The sequence below is a fragment of the Anabrus simplex genome, chromosome X (assembly GCF_040414725.1).
Source record: "Anabrus simplex isolate iqAnaSimp1 chromosome X, ASM4041472v1, whole genome shotgun sequence".
In the NCBI taxonomy this organism is placed as follows: Eukaryota; Metazoa; Arthropoda; class Insecta; order Orthoptera; family Tettigoniidae; genus Anabrus; species Anabrus simplex.
In genome coordinates, this window is record NC_090279.1 from 220,117,231 (window position 1) to 220,135,427 (window position 18,197).

An 18,197-nucleotide genomic window follows, 5' to 3' on the forward strand; every position below is an offset into this window, starting at 1 on the left:
TTAATGTGAACATTCTGCCTTCGCCGTGAATATACGTTTGTATTTTACTTCAACAATTTTACATTATTTGAGGATATTGTGTGTGTTGATCCAGCGGGATTCCAACGTTGCCATGGAAACCCTCCCGCTATCTCTGTCTCTCTCTCTCGGTTCTCTCCTCCCATTTCAACCATTATCCCCACCTTGCACCGAACCATTCGCTCTATCTCTGTCGCCGACTCCAGGCCGAGGCAGCCATGATGTGTAGAGGAAAGCTATTGAAAATACAGCCTAATGTTAGAAAACTCGCAAAGGAATTTTCACACCAAAATAAATAACTTAATAATTTTGGTTCCTGCTTGAACAGGTTTGCTAACAAACTGAGTAGAAAGCCGGTTCTCAGAACGTACTGTAGGTACCGTACTGCTTTCCAGAAACAACTGTTACAACTATTTCAGTGTTAAAAATAATACCATGTGATAATATAAGGTGTATTATTTGCAGCTAATTAAATCTTACGTTGTTTCATTAGAATATGAATTTCCACATTCATCTTGAAACAGGGATCTGCTCTTAAGCGATGGATCTATCCTCTTCAATTGGCTTTCGTTATCTGTAGAGATGATCTTTTTGCGCGATAAAAGGCGAACCAAAACATCAAAGTAATGTTTCCAAATAGAAATCTTAGATTTTATCTATATTAATGCCTTATTGGTGATAATTTATTTTAACTGGGTGGGTGGGATGATGTCCGTTCAACCTTCGTACAGAGGGCATATTAGACGATCTCTCTCTCTCTCTCTATCTGTCTCTCGCTCTCTGGAACCCCCCCCCTCCCAAAAGCAAAGCCTCTTGTGCCCCCTCACTCCTCTCCCCCCTTCGACAGCCGAGGGTCTGGGCTCTCTTGGCCATTGATAGAACTACCTACCTCCCCTGTACTGCGTTGCAACATGGACTCGCCCAAAACCTGTTTGCAAGCCTACGACTAAGGCCGCCTGGCGGCCCAGCTACCATCCCTGTTCGCTTGTACTGTATGTGTGTGTGATGGCTTTTCTAGGACTAGTTCAGTTCAATGACTTATAAACATTTTAAGGGCGAATCATGCTCCAAAGAAACATCGTGTTCGTCAAGGTGCTATTGTCGTCGTCATTTGTTTCCGACTGGAAATAAACAGAAACAAAGAAAAAATATTTTGTTTTAAATAGTTGACGTTTTTGTTGTATTTGCTTTTTATTATTTTGTGTAGAAACAGCGTGACAAATGTTCGGAACGTAACGGTGGTCTATGTAACCAGTCGGAGTAACAAGACGACTTACCAGCTTTAATCTACGTGGAGTGTTTTATTCGTGTGATTGTATACGTGTGAGTGTGGTGTTTCGGATGACCAAGATTCATAATAAAAATTATCATCTTCGGTATTTCATACGTGTGCGAGAGATGTATTGAGTGTGAATCATAGAACTACCCGTAAACAATCGCTGATGAAAATATGTTTGCAAGGCGCACCATCTGTCCATAAGTTGGTGGTCATTATATAAGGAAACATTCCGAATGTTGTACGAAGATGCTCATGTGGCCTAGAAGGAAGTCAAAACTGTTATTCTGCACATTTAATTCTTACTCTTTTCTTCGTCTCTACGGCTACAGAGAATTCATACGAAAGAAATTCACATCATTTCTTTTGTAAGAGGAACAAGATGCATTTAATATAGCAGCGAAATGTCTTTTTTTCTTGGTTTTAACAGAGGAACATAGTAAGCAGTTTTGTGAATAGCTTAGTATGAGCATATGTAGTTGCTGTGATGTAGTCGTAACACTTTTACTGTAAGTCGCAATCATCTTCATCATCATCATCATCATCATCCTCCCCTGTTATGAAACTTTGTCCTCCACTAAAGAACCTCGAGGTCGACTGAACATGGATATACACAGAAACTGCAAGTATAATCATTTTTATATCTGGAGGTATTCTCAACGTTCAATTTACACGTCAGGTTTTTTTTAGAAATCAAATACGTATGCATAGCGAATGTAGAGGAAGTCGTGTGTTTCACCGTTACGTGTTTCCCTTCTATACCCCAAAAGCAGAAGATGGAAATCCGCTGCGTGTGCCAATGAAACGAGAAAGGGCACTGCAGCGGTCAAGATGAAAAGAAAATGGTGTTAGTGAAACAGCGGAAGGAAAATAATGGAAAAAAATTATTTATATTTTTTTATAATTAAGTGCATCCAAGTGATATTAGGTGTTCTGTAAAAGGTCTCGATAATAATTGTACAGACAAGTAAAATATCGCGACTATCTGTTTTAATACGGTGGCGACGGCGAAGGTTCCGTTTGCCCTCGGGCCCTCCTTGCACAGATTATTATGGAAACTGTTCAACAGTCAGTGGTTCGTCTTGAACATGGGATGCCAGCCCAAGCGCAGATGGCCTATGCTCAACAGAGATCTTCAGCTCTTCACAGGTAAGAAAGCTAGAGGGCTTTAAATTCTTTATGGTGGGCTTAGGACCTTGTTAAAGCGTTAGCGAGTGCAGTTTGTTTTCTCTGTTTTTTCTTTGACGCCGGATGGTTAGGAATTGTGAAGTGATGTTGTGGAAAAGTTATGAAGTTCATGAAAATATGTGTGTTCCTGAGTTCCCATATTTCACACGTGATCAGTCTACTGTTACTTGTAATAAGTTGTGGTAAGATAAATGAATAGGTGTTAGAAACGACAGTGATCATTATATATTCCATTGAAAATCATTCGCCAGTTTAGTTATATACGTTATAATGTGGTCTGTATTAATAGTAAATGAGGTTAAAACTTTGCCAATAGTAAGGTACAAGGAAAGTGGGACTTTTATTTTTAAAATGATTTTCTAATACGTAGGTGCTGACTCCGTGGTTTTCTTCCTATCTTTTGCAACTCGTCGGCTACGTGTATTGCCGGGAAGGACTTGATGAACTATGACCAGTGAGGTGAGGGTTGAGTTGTGAGAGGTACGGCAACGTTGGTCAGGTCCTCTCTCTCTCTCTCTGAGTGACTACGTTGGTGCCAGCATGTGTATGTCTCTATCTGGCAACTCAGCGTTCGGAGAGAATTAAAAACCTGTCTCCGTTCTCGTATCCAAATAGCTGAGAAGGAAAAGGGTGATCCTTTTCATGTGTATTTTCTGCTAGGAGATGCACTTTTAGGGTATTCCTTTGTTCCGATTCTTTCATAACGCCGTGGAAATATTAATGATTTAGAATTATTGAGAACATGAGACATTATAATATTATGGGTTACACGTTTGTTTCATTCGGCGAGAGTTATTAATCGCGAGGTCAACGGTATCGTAGAAAAGTCTTATGATTATTGCTTTTCGAAGTTGAATGCGCACAGCTGCGTGACCTCTCGTAATGACTTGTCCTCCAACCAGACCTGTCGGTGCAATCGAAACGAGGCACCGCCCTACAGCTTAGGCGGAGCCTGGCCAGATTTAGCAGAATATGGCTAATATATCAGTGGGAATCAACAATACCATGCAGCGAGTATGAATAGACCCGTTTTTACAGTCTTTGTACATGTTTGGAAACATTTTTATTAGCGGAACTTTCTTTGAATGTGTGATATTTTCCATTGATCTTTCGTATACTACAAGTGCCATGTACCTTCGTCATACCACCTAAAAGGTTGTAAAATCTCTAGCAGATATTGGGATGTAGAACATACACGCCCGAAATGTTTCTGTAGCATGTTTAAATTTCTGCCCTAATATTATGGCAGGAGATTGCTAGCTGCTGTTTGTTGGCCCCTATAGTTTCTTACGGAGATGTGCTAACGATTACTGTGGAGTAATGGATCTTGTTTGTCTTCGTCTATAGTTATTCCTTAAGTAGATGAGGGCATTCTTTTCTTTTGGACCGTTAGTGTTTGTAAACTTACAGGAAACAGCCCGAATATGACGGTAAAGATTTTTAAAAATAATACTAGTCTATAGATAATTCATCACTTGATAGATCTTACGTTTAAAATTCTGGCAACATTCGATTTTGAAACATATACTGTAGTTTTCATATTCTTTGTCTCATTGAGGATACGCTAACATCTTATTCAATTTCGGAATAAGGTAGACGATCAATTTTTAAAAGCATTTTTTAATCATTGATATTACTGTTTTTAATAACCTGCTGCTGTTAGTACGAGCTTAATCACGTTGCGAGAGGTGTAGAGAAATAAAGCCCTAGGAAAGCTTTGATCTACGATGAAAGATTGTGGAATGTGTAGTGTAAATATGCGTGAAAATGTTTATCACGAAAATTTCCAACCTTCTGTAGATTATTCTGCTATAAGGGGGTGCTATTTTTGTTGGAGTTGTAACGTTTCTTATTTTTCTTTCTCTAGAATAGAGCTATTTCCAGATCTCAGAGTCCTGGGAGTAACGTTTCCGACCTTTTTGCACTCTGCTGTACGAACGATTTCACATCATATTGTAGTTAAAATTAAACGAAATCACCCGCTGGGTAGGCTACGGTATGATCTGGGGTGTTTTGAACAAAATATTGTGTTCAGTTTTCACCATCAGAATGTTGACTGGCAGGTAGAAGTTGTGGTATACAGTTTCTAATCTCTAGATTGCATGCCAAAAGCCTGGATTCAATTCCAAACCTCTCCACAGTGCTCGGGAGTGAGTGTATATGACGCTGTTGATGGTGACTTTACGCCTTGAACAGCCCCCGTCGTGCTATTCGACTGGAATAAGCTATGTGCCGGCACCGGATTGCACGCTCTATATTCCTACTATCATATATCACGTCATTCATTTCATCCCATCAGCTCTGATGAGGACGTCAGGAAGGCCATCCGGTCGCAAAAGCTCGCTACGAAGAATCATCTCACTTCATACCCGACCCCGTAGAGAAACGGAACAAGGGTTGGACATATAATTGTGTTGTGTTTGGAAGTACCTAACAAAATCGTTCATCAACAACTATTATATCTCCAATACTTTGTTACTTTAACCATATGTTCTAATATTATTGACGTAGGCCCTATTTTTTTAATGATATTCGAAGAAAATGCATGCTGGTATTGTCGTGTGGTTTTAAAGGCATAAATGAACTGTGATGGGGGTAATTTAGAGCTGGTACCAATAAGGATAATACTATATTTAGGGGAAAGCGACAAGCTCCCTTTGGGAGTTAGCTGCTTCTATAATACTGTTCTATCTCTTTCGAGTTCCTTTGACCAACGTGTGGTTAATTAATGTGAGGTATCCTTGTTATATGGCTCCACGAATAATGCGTAATTAGGCTTACAAAAAGTTTGATGTATTTATACAATCTGGAATTCGAAATGTGACATATCGGCGACGCGACTTCATTTTAATATATAAGAATTTATAATAACGTTTACATTTGAGGGATATTTGTGATATTCTGGTGGCCAACGCATAGCTACTGTATCTAACGCAAGCAAGCCCATCGCCATCTTGTCCTGTGCAGTGGCCGGAGATTTTCCAGCTTGAATCCCAGACTGGAAATCGTAACTAGCACGTTTTAACCACACTGTCCTTTGTTTTTATCCTTAATTTTTTTTTTCGTCACGTCGCGGACAGATTCATCCGCGAGCCTAGTATTTTGTTAGTGTTATTTACTCCCCGATTTTTGGTAGAGTCGATTTAATCCATTATTTTAAACATTTAGTTTTCAAGAGTTTTAGGCCTATTTCGCAGAATTGGTTGGCTATGAGGAAGAAGTTAAGGTAGTTAGATTTGAAAGGGTTTGTTCTCATGGCCTAAATGCTGTCCAACATAGTGCAGAAATAATTGAGTGTAACTAAGAAAGAAGCACGACTGTCGTTAAAGCTTTCTTGTTGCCAAAATTTATTTTCATCCTTACGCTAGCAATGTTGTCGACATCGTTGCCAGGATAAGTTCATTCTTTTTGTACTACATCAATTCTTTTTCCCTGGTCACCGAATAATGTAGGTCATTTTGATTTTCAGTTTTGATCGCGAAAATGTTTTACTCTAAATGGTTGCAAGCTCGGTAGCAGAAGTGTCATCCAGCCCACTTTTTTATTAAAAAATATTTTTATGGTGCTTTACAACTATCCGAGTTTCTGGGTTAGAACGTATTATTTGCTTTGTTACTCGAACGTGTGGACAGTAGAAGACTGCAGACCTGTAATACTCTTAACAGGATAAGGGAATATACGTCTATAGCAGTTATTATTTATGCAGTGATTATCGTGTCAATTGGAATAATGCATCAACTTATTAATTTTAACTGGGGAAATAAATACAAACGAGGCTCAAGTCCGGTCTTTGGCCTTTTTGATTGAAGTTTTCATTTTATTATGTAGAATACACCTTACCTGTGGCACTTGATAAAAAATACTTCGCTTCCAGTAAAAAATATCTGTAGTCTTTTGAATCTGCGGCGTTCTTTTAGCCACTGTAGAACATCTAAGTGCATGAAACATTCCAAGGAGGCAGTATAGAGTGTTGTGCAACTGAAGAATGAAGCCATACTCGACCCAAGTTCTGTTAACCGATAAGCCAGATTGCAGATATTTCACATAAGCTTTGTTTTCAACCTAAGTGGAAACCACGACTCTCCTCGTGGCTACTAGAACCAGTGTTGTCAACATCGGATGATCAAAAGTAGGTAAAATTTAGACTTAAAACGGCCAGAAATGGCAAACTATATGGAATTGCTTGCAAATTGTTGCTATATACATGGGTGTGATTGTAAGACACACACACAGATAGTTTTTGAAGTGTAACAGTTGAGGGAGCAGGATAAAAAGACACAAACATACAATTTCTTTTAAATGCTAGTGAGGTCGCCTAACAAAAGTATTCATCCTCCTCATCCCTCCTCAGGAATGATTATAGGCCTATTGGTGATTATTGTTTGAAGAGGAAGTATTCCTCCCAGAAGCTCTTGATGTAACCATGGATTTTTCTGATGTGCAAGCTGCACTTGTTTTATAAATCAAAGAAACTCCCTGTGGACCTCATATGAAAAACAATATTTTTCAATACAGCTTAGTCCAAACCTTATGCTCTTGATTTTTAGTTTGTTTCTAACAATGTTAATTTGACTGAACACATGCCCGACTTCTCTGTACGGAGGAACAAAGTTAGGGCCGAAAGAGGAAAACAGACGAATTCTACTGTAACATCTTTATACTGATAATTTTCTAGCCAGGACCTATTTACCAACTTCCTTCACTGTCGACCAGCCTTTCAAATCTTAAAGCTAAATCTGTGATATGTTATTTAACTGTTTTTAAGCATTGGCACTTAGTACTAGAATTTTTCGAAGGACTCAAGTTGTTAGGCATCATATTTTGAATGTCATTAACTATATATTCGTAAAATTTACACAATTTCTATTCTTCTGGATTTCATTTCATTCTCAAGTGAATAAGCAGATAAGGGAGACGAACATACGAGAAAAGTCGATTGGGAACTGTTTGTGGTTATTTATGAAAGGGATGTTCACTTACTTTTACTACCTAACACTATCCTCCACCACAATAACATGCAGTTACCTAGACATGGCAGATGCCGCCCACCCTCATCGGAGGGTCTGCTTTACAAGGGTTGCATTCGGATAGAAATAGCCACACGAAATTAAAAACTTACTTTCACTGCCATTAATGTAATAATTATTTCAGAAAATGCCCAGACTAGAAATATTAAAATCTGTCACTACACTTGAAATCGCGATAAAAACGTCCAATGTAAATATGGCATTTAGGAAAAGAAAATGGTTAAAATGCCCCTGGTGGCTTTTTCGAAATTTTGTGGCGAATGTCTCATTTAAATCCCCAATCACCCTCCAGTATCCCTCCTACACATTATCCCACTATTAACTTGTTCTGTGCTGCCGCAACCAGGTCCCACACATTACCCAACTAGGTTATGTTACGAATGGCGACGATGTGATAGGAAAGGCCTAGGAGTTGGAAGGAAGTGACCGTGGCCTTAATTAAGGTATAGCCCCAGCATTTGCCTGATGTGAGAACGGGAAACTACGGAAAACCATCTTCAGGGCTACCGACAGTGGGATTCAAACCCACTATTTCCCGGATGCAAGCTTACAGCCGCATGGCCAACTCATCCAGTTGCATATGTTTAAATATACATGCTGGTCCATAACGTCCTCTATGAACTCTTAAATTTCCCATCCCACTAGCAGCCATACAGCCCCATATCATGACAGACCCACCACCATGTTTCGTAGAGAGTCATAGATTCTTCTCTTGAAGTTTGGTATTTGGCTTACGCCACACACAAGCCTTCCCATCCGATCCAAAGAGGTTTATCTTACGCTCGTCGGTGAAGAGAACTGTTTTCCAAAATTCAAAATCCCTATTGTTGGTGTTCCTTAGCAAATGCGACTCTTTTCCTTCCGTTGACTTCACTCCCAGATGCAAGCTCACAGCTGCAAACCCCTAACCGCACGGCCAACTCGCCCGATACCTATCTTATTAGGAAGGTGCTGATTTTCGTATTTGTCCCTTGACAATAGTGATACTTTTTCTTCAGATTCAGATAGTGAGTAAAAATTGTTTAATATCAGCCATTTTTAGAGATATGTTTTGAAGTTACTTAATACTTAAGAACTTCCATTTGGTATGTAGCTGAGTGAATAATTCTTCCCATTATATCTGTAGTTTTTTGTCTGTCTTTTTCAGTGTAACCTGTGGTAAATCTAAATCATTCCTTCTCTGTGTAGCGTACTATTGTACATTTCTACAAAATGTCAGCTCATTGAGATTTTCTTTAATATTAAGGATCATTGAAATATGTATAGTGATGAGCGGGTCATAATAGCAAGTTTTTGAAACATAGACCTGCATGTCTCCCTATTGGCCTTGCCTTTTATTCTTCTTATTGGCTTCTTTTGCCACTTAAACACATCTTGTGTGCCTGCCGAATTTCCCCATTTAATACGGTACCGTATGATAAATGTGAATGGAAGAAAACAATCTGCACACATCTGATTACTACTGACTGACTCTTTGAGTCTTCAAAGTAAAAATAACCCTCTAGACTGTCTTTTACATAGCTTTTGTAACTATTAGTTCAATACGGATCAGTGATGAAGTTTTTAACTTTAAATAACTTTTGTGTGTAAGTATATACCAGGTTAACTTAGAATCCAAACGTATTCCCAGTAATTTGACAGAACTATGTTCATTCTGATCTAAAGTTGATTTAATTAAGTGAAAATAAATAACTTCTGTCTTGTCATTGGCTGAATGGTCAGCATTGAGGCCTTCGGTTCAGAGGGTCCCGGGTTCGATTCCCGGCCGGGTCGGGGATTTTAATCGTTTCTGATTAATTCGTGTGGCCTGGCAACTGGGTGTTTTTGTTTGTCCTAACACTTTCCTCCTCATATTCACACAACACACTACAATACCAACCACAGCAGTAACACGCAATAGTGATTACATCCCTCCGTATAGGGTTGGCGCCAGGAAGGGCATCCGGCCGTAAAACAGGGTCAAACCCCCATGTGCGACACAGTTTGCACCCGCGACCCCGCAAGTGTGTTAAGTCCTTACCATTTGTTTGATAGTGATATCATCTGCATAGGGTACTGACCTGCGGACAGTGTCGTTTATATACGCGAGAAAGAGAAGAGGTCCTATAACAGAACCCTGAACTACGCCTGTTTCTAGAGTGCTACAGATTTTTGGTTTTCAACTTGTACAATTTGATGTCTGTCAGTGAGATAGGATGTGATTGTTAATAACTTACATCTTTTACCCTGTAATAGTTGAGCTTTCTTATTAGTAGCCTATATAGTGTGGTAGAGAATCAAAGGCTGTACTGGCACATGTTGTGTGGAGAGATTCAAAACCTTGAATTATCTTAGTCACAACAGTTTCTACAGCTTTAATGATGCATTTACCAGTTGTGAAACCAAACTGTGCAGTATTTAATAAATTGTACTTTTCAAAATATGCTGATAACTGCCCCTTTATACAATGTTCTATTATTTTAGATATAATGGGAACAATTGAATGGGTTGCCTGGATCCAATGTATCAGCATTCTTAAAGACAACAACAACAAATAATCTGAAAAATCCTTCAGTCAGTATCCAATTGATCAGCTGAGTTTAAGGAACTGATATAATGTCAATAATTTGTTTTAGCATATAGTTACTTAAGCCATAATAATCTTTTCAATTTGACGAGTTTAATTCTGGTGCTATTTTAAGGTCTTTTTTAAGGGTTTATCTTTTGCCACGTAAAGGGAGGTCTGTAATTCCACTTTGTAAAACATGCTATTGTATATCATTTCATTATCATGAGAGGCATTACTGTGGTTCATATATTTGACACTATTTACAAAATATTCATTCTAAACGTTAGGTTCTATTGGTACTGACCCTTATCCTTTGTCCTACCAATTTCATATATTTTTTGAATTGTTAATAAAATCGCTCTTGTTAGGACAAAAGGGTGTAAGTTCATTTTCTATGATTTTACAGGAGAGCAAAAACAAAATTCTAATCTTCTCTGACTAAACTGTTACAGAATACTTTTCATTAGTTGTAGTTACATGTGTCTTCTTTACATTATTGAGTAGATTTATGGTCTACTTGGTTCTGTATTTGTAGGAATGGGTTTAATATTATGCACATACTACATTATTTTTTACTTGTAGGCCTACCCTATTGTTCGAACATTAGAAGTGTTATATTTTATGTTTATACAAGCTGTGTGGAAGATAGACTGCTGTTAACGCTACTAACTCTCACCCTTGCAGTCGTGAGTTCAATTACCGTCGTACATTCACACAGAGGTTATGATTTTGGATACTAAATCCACGTACAGGTTGTTACTTGCTCTTTAAATTCATGTGGATGTTAGATAGGTGGATTTAGGATCCAGTTCTACCAAAATTGTAAATAATGAAAAAGACAGAAAAGGAAGTGCCTACTGTATCTCATGCATATCTCGGGCTAATGAAGCCTCCGTTTTGGATGCCCCCAATGCTTAGTAATGAGTATGGCCCGGATGTTTTAAAAATGCATATTTTGAGCGTTAGTGCATACAGACATATTTTTCTTTTGTGTGTGATTGATTAACTAAGATTTCTGAACGAAATGAAAAATCTAATGAACTCTGTATGTTGTACATCCCTTGCCAACATGAGAAACCTTCCCTGATTAAGAAAAAAGCTTTCAGTGTCGCAATACAAGCAGGTAGACGGATAATGACGCTTTTCACAATAGCCATTTCCTTCTTTCTGACATTCTTTTCTCCTCTTTAAAGTAGCCTCCCGAGGTTTGCTTAAACAAGTGCGTCCATCTATTAACTTGCTCTTCGTCTACTGCAGTGTTTCACCTGATTAAACTGTAAAAATGTCTAAAGATTTTGCTAGAAGAATGTTCCGAGCCGTCAGTGCCAGTGTTCAAGTATTACCCACTTACGTCCATCGACGTAAAACGATCATTTTCCCCCTTATAAATTAATTCTGGCCGAAAACGGAAAGTTATTGACTGCTGAAAACATTGAAAAACTGTTGAAACCTACTGACGTGCATCATTTTGCAAGGAATTAAACATGTTTATCAATTTAACACCGAGTTAAAAGTAAATAATGTGTCTGGTAATTGTATTGTATTTTATTTTTAGTGCATATTTACAACATTTTAAGTGCATATGCGCATGCATATTTTCGGACTTCTCAGCGCATATGAATCCGGGCCCTAGTAATGAGTATGAGTCAATAATGTGCAAGGGAATAGTAAAATAATTACTTTGGCCTTCATTGTATCTAATCACATACAAAAACCAATGCTTACTGATTGCTGCATTTTATCACAGTTTACTTTCTCTCATTATCCAAAAACTAATTCCACTTTTTGACTTTTCAAAAACAATTTTCTCAAAATATTATTGGTTTATAAATACAATGTAAAAGTCCTCAATCTGTTCTTGATTGAAATACACATTCAGATTTTTTTCAGAACTTAAATATTTGCAACACACACAAAAACTCTCCAATATCTTTCATTCCTGGTCTTCCTCATCCTGTAGTTCTTCACCAATGTTGTCGCCTGGAAGATCATTCCTAACATCGTCTTTCGATACTAAATTCTGGTAATATGCATGAAACGCATCAGGGTTGAGAGAGAGTAAATCAAGATCTGTTTTTCTTCTCTCGGCTGATGGGGACAGGACCTTTGTAACTTAATGATGGCTTCACCGAGTCACGGCCAAATCCTCTTCTTAACATGGTTATTTTTTTTGAACTCTTCAGACTCTTGTAAGGTTTCCTTATAAAGATGATCCCCAGTTTCATTCGTCACTTTTAACCATTTCATATTTTTCCAGATAAATTTTTCCCCAAGGTCATTACTTCTTTTCATTTGTAACGAGTGCTTGAGAAGTCCAGAATATTAAAATAGTCTGTTTCATTTCAAAAACTTTGAATGGTTTCTTTTTACCAGTTTGCTTCACCAGTTGGACCCAGTCATGAGATGGAAGATGGGTACTTTAGAGCTTTTCTTGGATTTCTCAATTAGGGAGTGGTCTGTATCACACTCCATATGTGTGTGGCCAGGAACTAGAAATTTGTAGTCAATAACTCTCCAAGGACCGGTGGTCTTTAATTTCTGAGTGTAACATAGCAAACATGGGAGTTCTTGTTCTGACCACCAGAAGTGTCTGAATACATTACGCAATGTTTAACGCTCAAAGGTGAGTTCTTTGTGATCGGCTCCTCTACCTGCCTTATCTTCACTCCACATGTAGCAGTATGCTTGTGCTTCTTTTAGGTCATGTACATTGAGATTGAACGTCCACAATGGACGTTTGGAGAATGCCACAGAACTTTCTAGCGTAGGAGTAGGGAGAGACTGCTGCATATCAAATGTGATAACTACTTTACTGTCATCAGCTAAAGCAATTTGTTTGTCCATTGCCTACGACTTCTATGCCATATCTGCCCCCTTGTATGTTTGTTTCTAGAAGGATGTTGCCCTCTGTTATCATCAATAATATCAGAACAAGAAATGACACTGGTTAAAAACTTGTTGCTTACATCAAAAGTCTTCATGAGGCATGCTTTACAAATGGGGAGCATGTGGGCATTGACTCTGAAATTATATTTGTGGGTTAGGAATCTCTATTAATATTATCTTCTGTCTTTCTTTCTGTCTTTTTTTTTTTTTTTTTTTCCTGCAGATGTAATCAGGCTAGCAACATATGTATAGCGTTATGAAATACCGTCCATATTCCAAAATTCTAAAAAAAATGCTTTTACGATCGTCTGGTAAATGTTCTTTACATTTAGGCCTATATCTTCACTGCACTAAGTCCTTGAATCTCTTTGCTTGTACTTGTTTTCCACTAGAATTCCTGTAAGCCTCACCTTTGTTTTTACACAGCTTTCTCTTCAATTTTGCCTCCCGTGTTTTTCCTTGACACTTATCCTCTTCTTTCTGCGTTTCTCTCTTGGACATCCCTCTTCAACTCCCGCATTCATCATTGGAGTTTCAGTTTGATTATTTGAATTATTGAGTTCATGTTTCCTTTCCCTTGGGGTTCCAGTATTGGCGTCCTGATCTGAACTGTCAGAAGCACATCCTTGTTTATTTGTGGGATGTGTATCATAATCAGTAGAATTTAAGTCAGTATCGCAAATTTCATCTGGTATAGAAGGAGCTGGGCTCAAGTCTGAAAAGGATACACAGAAAACATTCAAAGCTATACAACAGTGCTTATTAGAACTCATACCAGTTGCAACAGAAATATCTGGATACTCATGCTTTGAAATAATATTTTAGAATAAACCTTACCTCTGGAGTTGTATTAGCTTGTTCTTTGTTTCTGTTCATAGAAACTATTCTGCAAGTTCTTTCATGGAACTTACTTACTTCACTGGGAATACACCTTAATGTTTACTCAACCAAGAATATAGACGGATTGCTGTGTGGAACTTGTTCAGGAAAACTTCTTTTCCATCCTGCCGAATAATCATCTACCTTTTTAATGATGCGGGATTAATAATGGGACATTATAGTGGGCTAGTTAGAATGTGGTGGGAACAGAACTGCAGCAGAGCCAACAATCTCCTCTTATATCTAAAGCAATGCACTATCTCAGTTCATGTAGAAGGTTATAAGTCGACATATACCCTCTTGCCCAAATTTGAAATAAGGCAATAAAAGGGATATGTCACTTGTATCCTCCTGCCCAAGTACAGTTTACATTTTTACTTCTTAACCCAAAATGAACATTCGAATGATGGACATAATATTCATAATAGACATACACCGTTTTGCACTCGTAAACAAAGTTATGACCATTCCCTACAAAACAACAGCATAATCTCAGTTTTCATATTTTCTTACTTATACCCTTTTGTCCCAACACGAGCAGAATAACCATTAGCTTGCTTTTTTGCTGCTTTGATCTCAGTTTACCAAATGTTAACTGGGGAGGGAATGAGAATGACAGAAAGCGTGTTCAACAAATGGAGAATAAGTTGATGCGTGAAGAACTGCTGAATCAGGAAGTGCCGGAATTAAATAGAGGGAAAGGTATTCTAGACGTAGTGCTGATAAAACCAGATGACTTCTATGGAGAAACTGAAGTGATACAGGGTGTAACTTAACGTGAAGCTGTTTTTGTCGTAGTAAAAAATAAGTGTGATAGAAAGGATAGTTGTAAAATTGAGGATTATTAGGCAGTGCCATAAGGCTGATAAGAAAGGCAGGGGGAAATTTTTAAAAAATGTTCAATTGAAAATGGTAAATAAAATGTAAACAGCCTTATGGGATGGGTTTAAAGGAGGAGTGAGAAGACAAGTAGGGACACTGTATATCAGTTACTGCAGAGGAGGTTCGGTTGATCTTCTTGCGAACAAACAGAAAAGCAGCAGGACGTGACAACCTAACGAAATATTAAGAGTCGTTACAATCTACCATCGACGTCTGAACAGCTTTATTCAACAAGTGCATCAAACATCAGATCCCTGGACAGTGGAGAGAATCTGTAGTCCAAATTTTTACAAAGGAAAAGGACCGAAAGACTCCTCTGACGTTTATCGTTGAATTGCACTAGAATGTGCTCCCTTTAAAGTTCTCTCAAATATCATTCTGACACACATTCAGCCACAGCCCATGGTACACATGCCAGAGGAACAATACAGTTTCACAGCCAGTAAGTCCACCTTACAGGTACTGTCCCACATGTGGGATGCGACCACATTTCATTTGCCGCCTTCATAGATTTCACTAAAGCCTTCGACAATGTAAACTTGAACATCCTGTATTCTGGGTAGACACAATTGATTTGCTGCTACTAATTGGGAGCATAATGGGGTTTAACCTGCTATCAATCCCAGACTGAGGAAGCCAATCAAGGCCAAGTCCTCCAAGGTGACCCTCTCAGCCCATTCCTATTTAATATATTTACCCATGATGTAGTAAATGAAGTTGCATCTGAAGACATCACAGTGCTTCTGTCCGGCTCCATGGCTAAATGGTTAGCATGCTGGCCTTTGGTCACATGGTTCCCGGGTTCGTTCTGGCAGGGTAGGGAATTTTAACCATCGTTGGTTAATTTTGCTGGCACGGGGTCTGGGTGTATGTGTCGTCTTCATCATAATTGCATCCTCATCACGATGCGCCGCTCGCCTTTGGGTGTCAAGTCAAAAGACCTGCACCTGGGGAGCCGAACATATCCTCGGACACTCCCGGTACTAAAAGCCATATGCCATTTCATTTTACAATGCTTCTCTATGCGGATGACGTGATTCTTCTTTCTAAAGTAGCCTGGCCGTACAGAAAGGACTGAACAAGCTTTACACTTGGTCATGAAGCAATGAACTAGACATCAATACCAACAAAACAAATGAAATTCAGGAGAGGGGGGAAACAAACCCCAAGGCAGACATCTAGAGCTGGTAAACTAGTACTAACAGTTCAAGCATATAGAGTAGAGATGCACAACTCTCAATCATATTTGCAATTAAGAATTTTAGAAAAATGATCACTTAATTCAACCTTAAGTTTATTTAACTTCAAGATTGCCCCGATAGCTTGTTACGCATTGGGGCCCACCTCACTCGCAAACTTCAGGAGAATAGAGATAGTCAAAGTAGAGCCTTTAGACCATCACTCCAAACAGGTACGTCAAGACTTGTCTACATCCTAGCTGCCATAGATTTTTTTCATCACAGAGATAGCGATAGAGAACAACCTGCGTATGAAGCCCATATAAGAGAAAGGGAAGAAAAGGCTAATGAAATTGAAAACAAATTTTATCTTACACCAGCCATGAATACAAAGGAATGGAAGGAACCAAATTTCTCACTGCAACTTGTTTATATGAGAATGGCTATACATGGCTTCCACTAGAGAATATGCATCCAGCGAGGGTTTCACCAAGCATCAGGCCAATGCATCTGTACGCTATGTGACCAGTACCATTTACTCGAGTGCATAACAAGGACAAAATCATTAAGATTTTTCACTGAGGACAACTTTCTGTAGAGCCCTGTAATGTAGCCTACACATTGTGTTTAATAAATCTTAATAATAAAGTGGTACGGAATCGTAAAGACCCCATTATAACAGGAAAATAGATATCAACAAGGAGCTGCAGATTGGAAAGAAATAAGAGTTAGGAATGGTTGCAGTAGTAAGGAGAGATTTAAGGAAGTTGCTATAAAATTGAATTTAGCAAAAAAGTCAACTAAGTAACATGATGGGCAACATAATTGGCAGTCATATGAATTTTAGGGAGTAATGAAGGATATGTATGGATACTTTCAGGCACAAACAGGTTTCAGGAAGGACATACCAGCGATCATTAATGAAAAAGGCAAGTGTATATGTGATGGCCTACAGAAGGCAGAAGTGTTCAGTTGACAGCATGTAAAGATAGTTGGGTATAACTTAAAGATAATGTCCAGTTAGAGGAAGTTACTGAAAATGAAAACCTACAACCTGTTATCCAGTCATTGACAAGCAGATATATAGGCTATTAGTACGATGGGGTCACCACTCCCAAAGTGATTTATTAATGACTGATAAATGCTATGAAATGAGAATGGAGAGTGTTGCTGGAATGAAAGATGACAGGGAAAACCGGAGTAGTCGGAGAAAAACCTGTCCCGCCTCCGCTTTGTCCAGCACAAATCTCACATGGAGTGACTGGGATTTGAACCACGGTATCCAGCGGTGAGAGGCCGACGCGCTGCCATCTGAGCCACGGAGGCTAGAGGAAGCTACTAATACTGGCAAATTACTGAATGTTCCTTCTTCTTCCATTCCCTTTTCCAGATTCACTCTAGGTAGGGTAGTGCACCAAAGCCCTTCACCATACTAGACCTTTCCACCATTCCTCTTCTAGTACTTTATTGCTATAGACTCCTCTATTTGCAATACAGTGCACAACAGAGCTCCTCCTCCTTCTAGGACGTCCCCTAGGCCTCCTTCCAGTCTCTGCATCCATGAATGTTCTCTTTGGTATTTTCTCTCTTGGCATTCTCATCATGTGTCCAAACCATTTTAGTTTTGCTATATCAGTCTCTTTAGTTCGTATTCTGTCTCGTCTTGTCTTTCCCTGTGTGCTCTTCAAGAACCTCATTTCAGGTGCTTGTATCTTACTTTGGGTCTGCTTAGTTAATGTCCAGGCTGCTGAAGCATAGGTCAGTATAGGTTTATAATGTCTCTCACACACTGGTAGAAACTTGCAGACTGCTGTATTCTTAAATCAATTTCTCCAGCCAAATTTCCATCTTGTGATATCACACTACCCAAATATTTAAAATTTTTCACTACTTCAAGAGGTTCATTTCCTATTTTTATCACTCCCCTGGATTTTCTGTTACCTCTTGTCATGATCAAAGTCTTACTTTTTGCAGTACTAATCTTCATTCCAAAATTTCTTATCTCCTCATTCCGTAAATAAACTTGTCTGTACTTCCTCTTATCTCCCCAAACTACAATGTCATCAGCAAAGAGCTTTACTTGCTCGCCCATCATCTTCTCCTTGATATTATGTAGAATTCTATCCATGATGATAATGAAGAGTAAGGGAGACAATACACTTCCCTGTCTTAAGCCTGTCTCAACTCTGAACCATTCAGTTTGACCCACTTTGGTTCTAACACAGCTTTTGCAATTTTGATACAATGCTGTTACCATCTGCATTGTTTCATTTACCTATGTTGATAAAATAAACATTAAAAAATTATGCAAAATT

The 18,197-nt window shown here is 38.6% G+C and overlaps 1 protein-coding gene across 4 annotated transcripts in view; it reads left to right on the forward strand.

The window, feature by feature from the left end:
* Window positions 1–948: 948 nt before the first annotated feature.
* The window catches only part of Smr (Smrter), a 657,953-nt gene continuing 640,704 nt past the window's right edge, over window positions 949–18,197 (forward strand). For 2 of the 4 annotated variants that reach the window (XM_067159722.2, XM_067159724.2), the window contains exon 1: window positions 962–2,443. In XM_067159722.2, coding sequence (XP_067015823.2) covers window positions 2,346–2,443 — 98 coding nt within the window. In that variant the 5' untranslated portion in view covers window positions 962–2,345. Of the gene's footprint in view, window positions 2,444–18,197 lie in introns of all 4 variants that reach the window. The other 2 variants (XM_067159726.2, XM_067159723.2) reach the window with 2 other exon arrangements.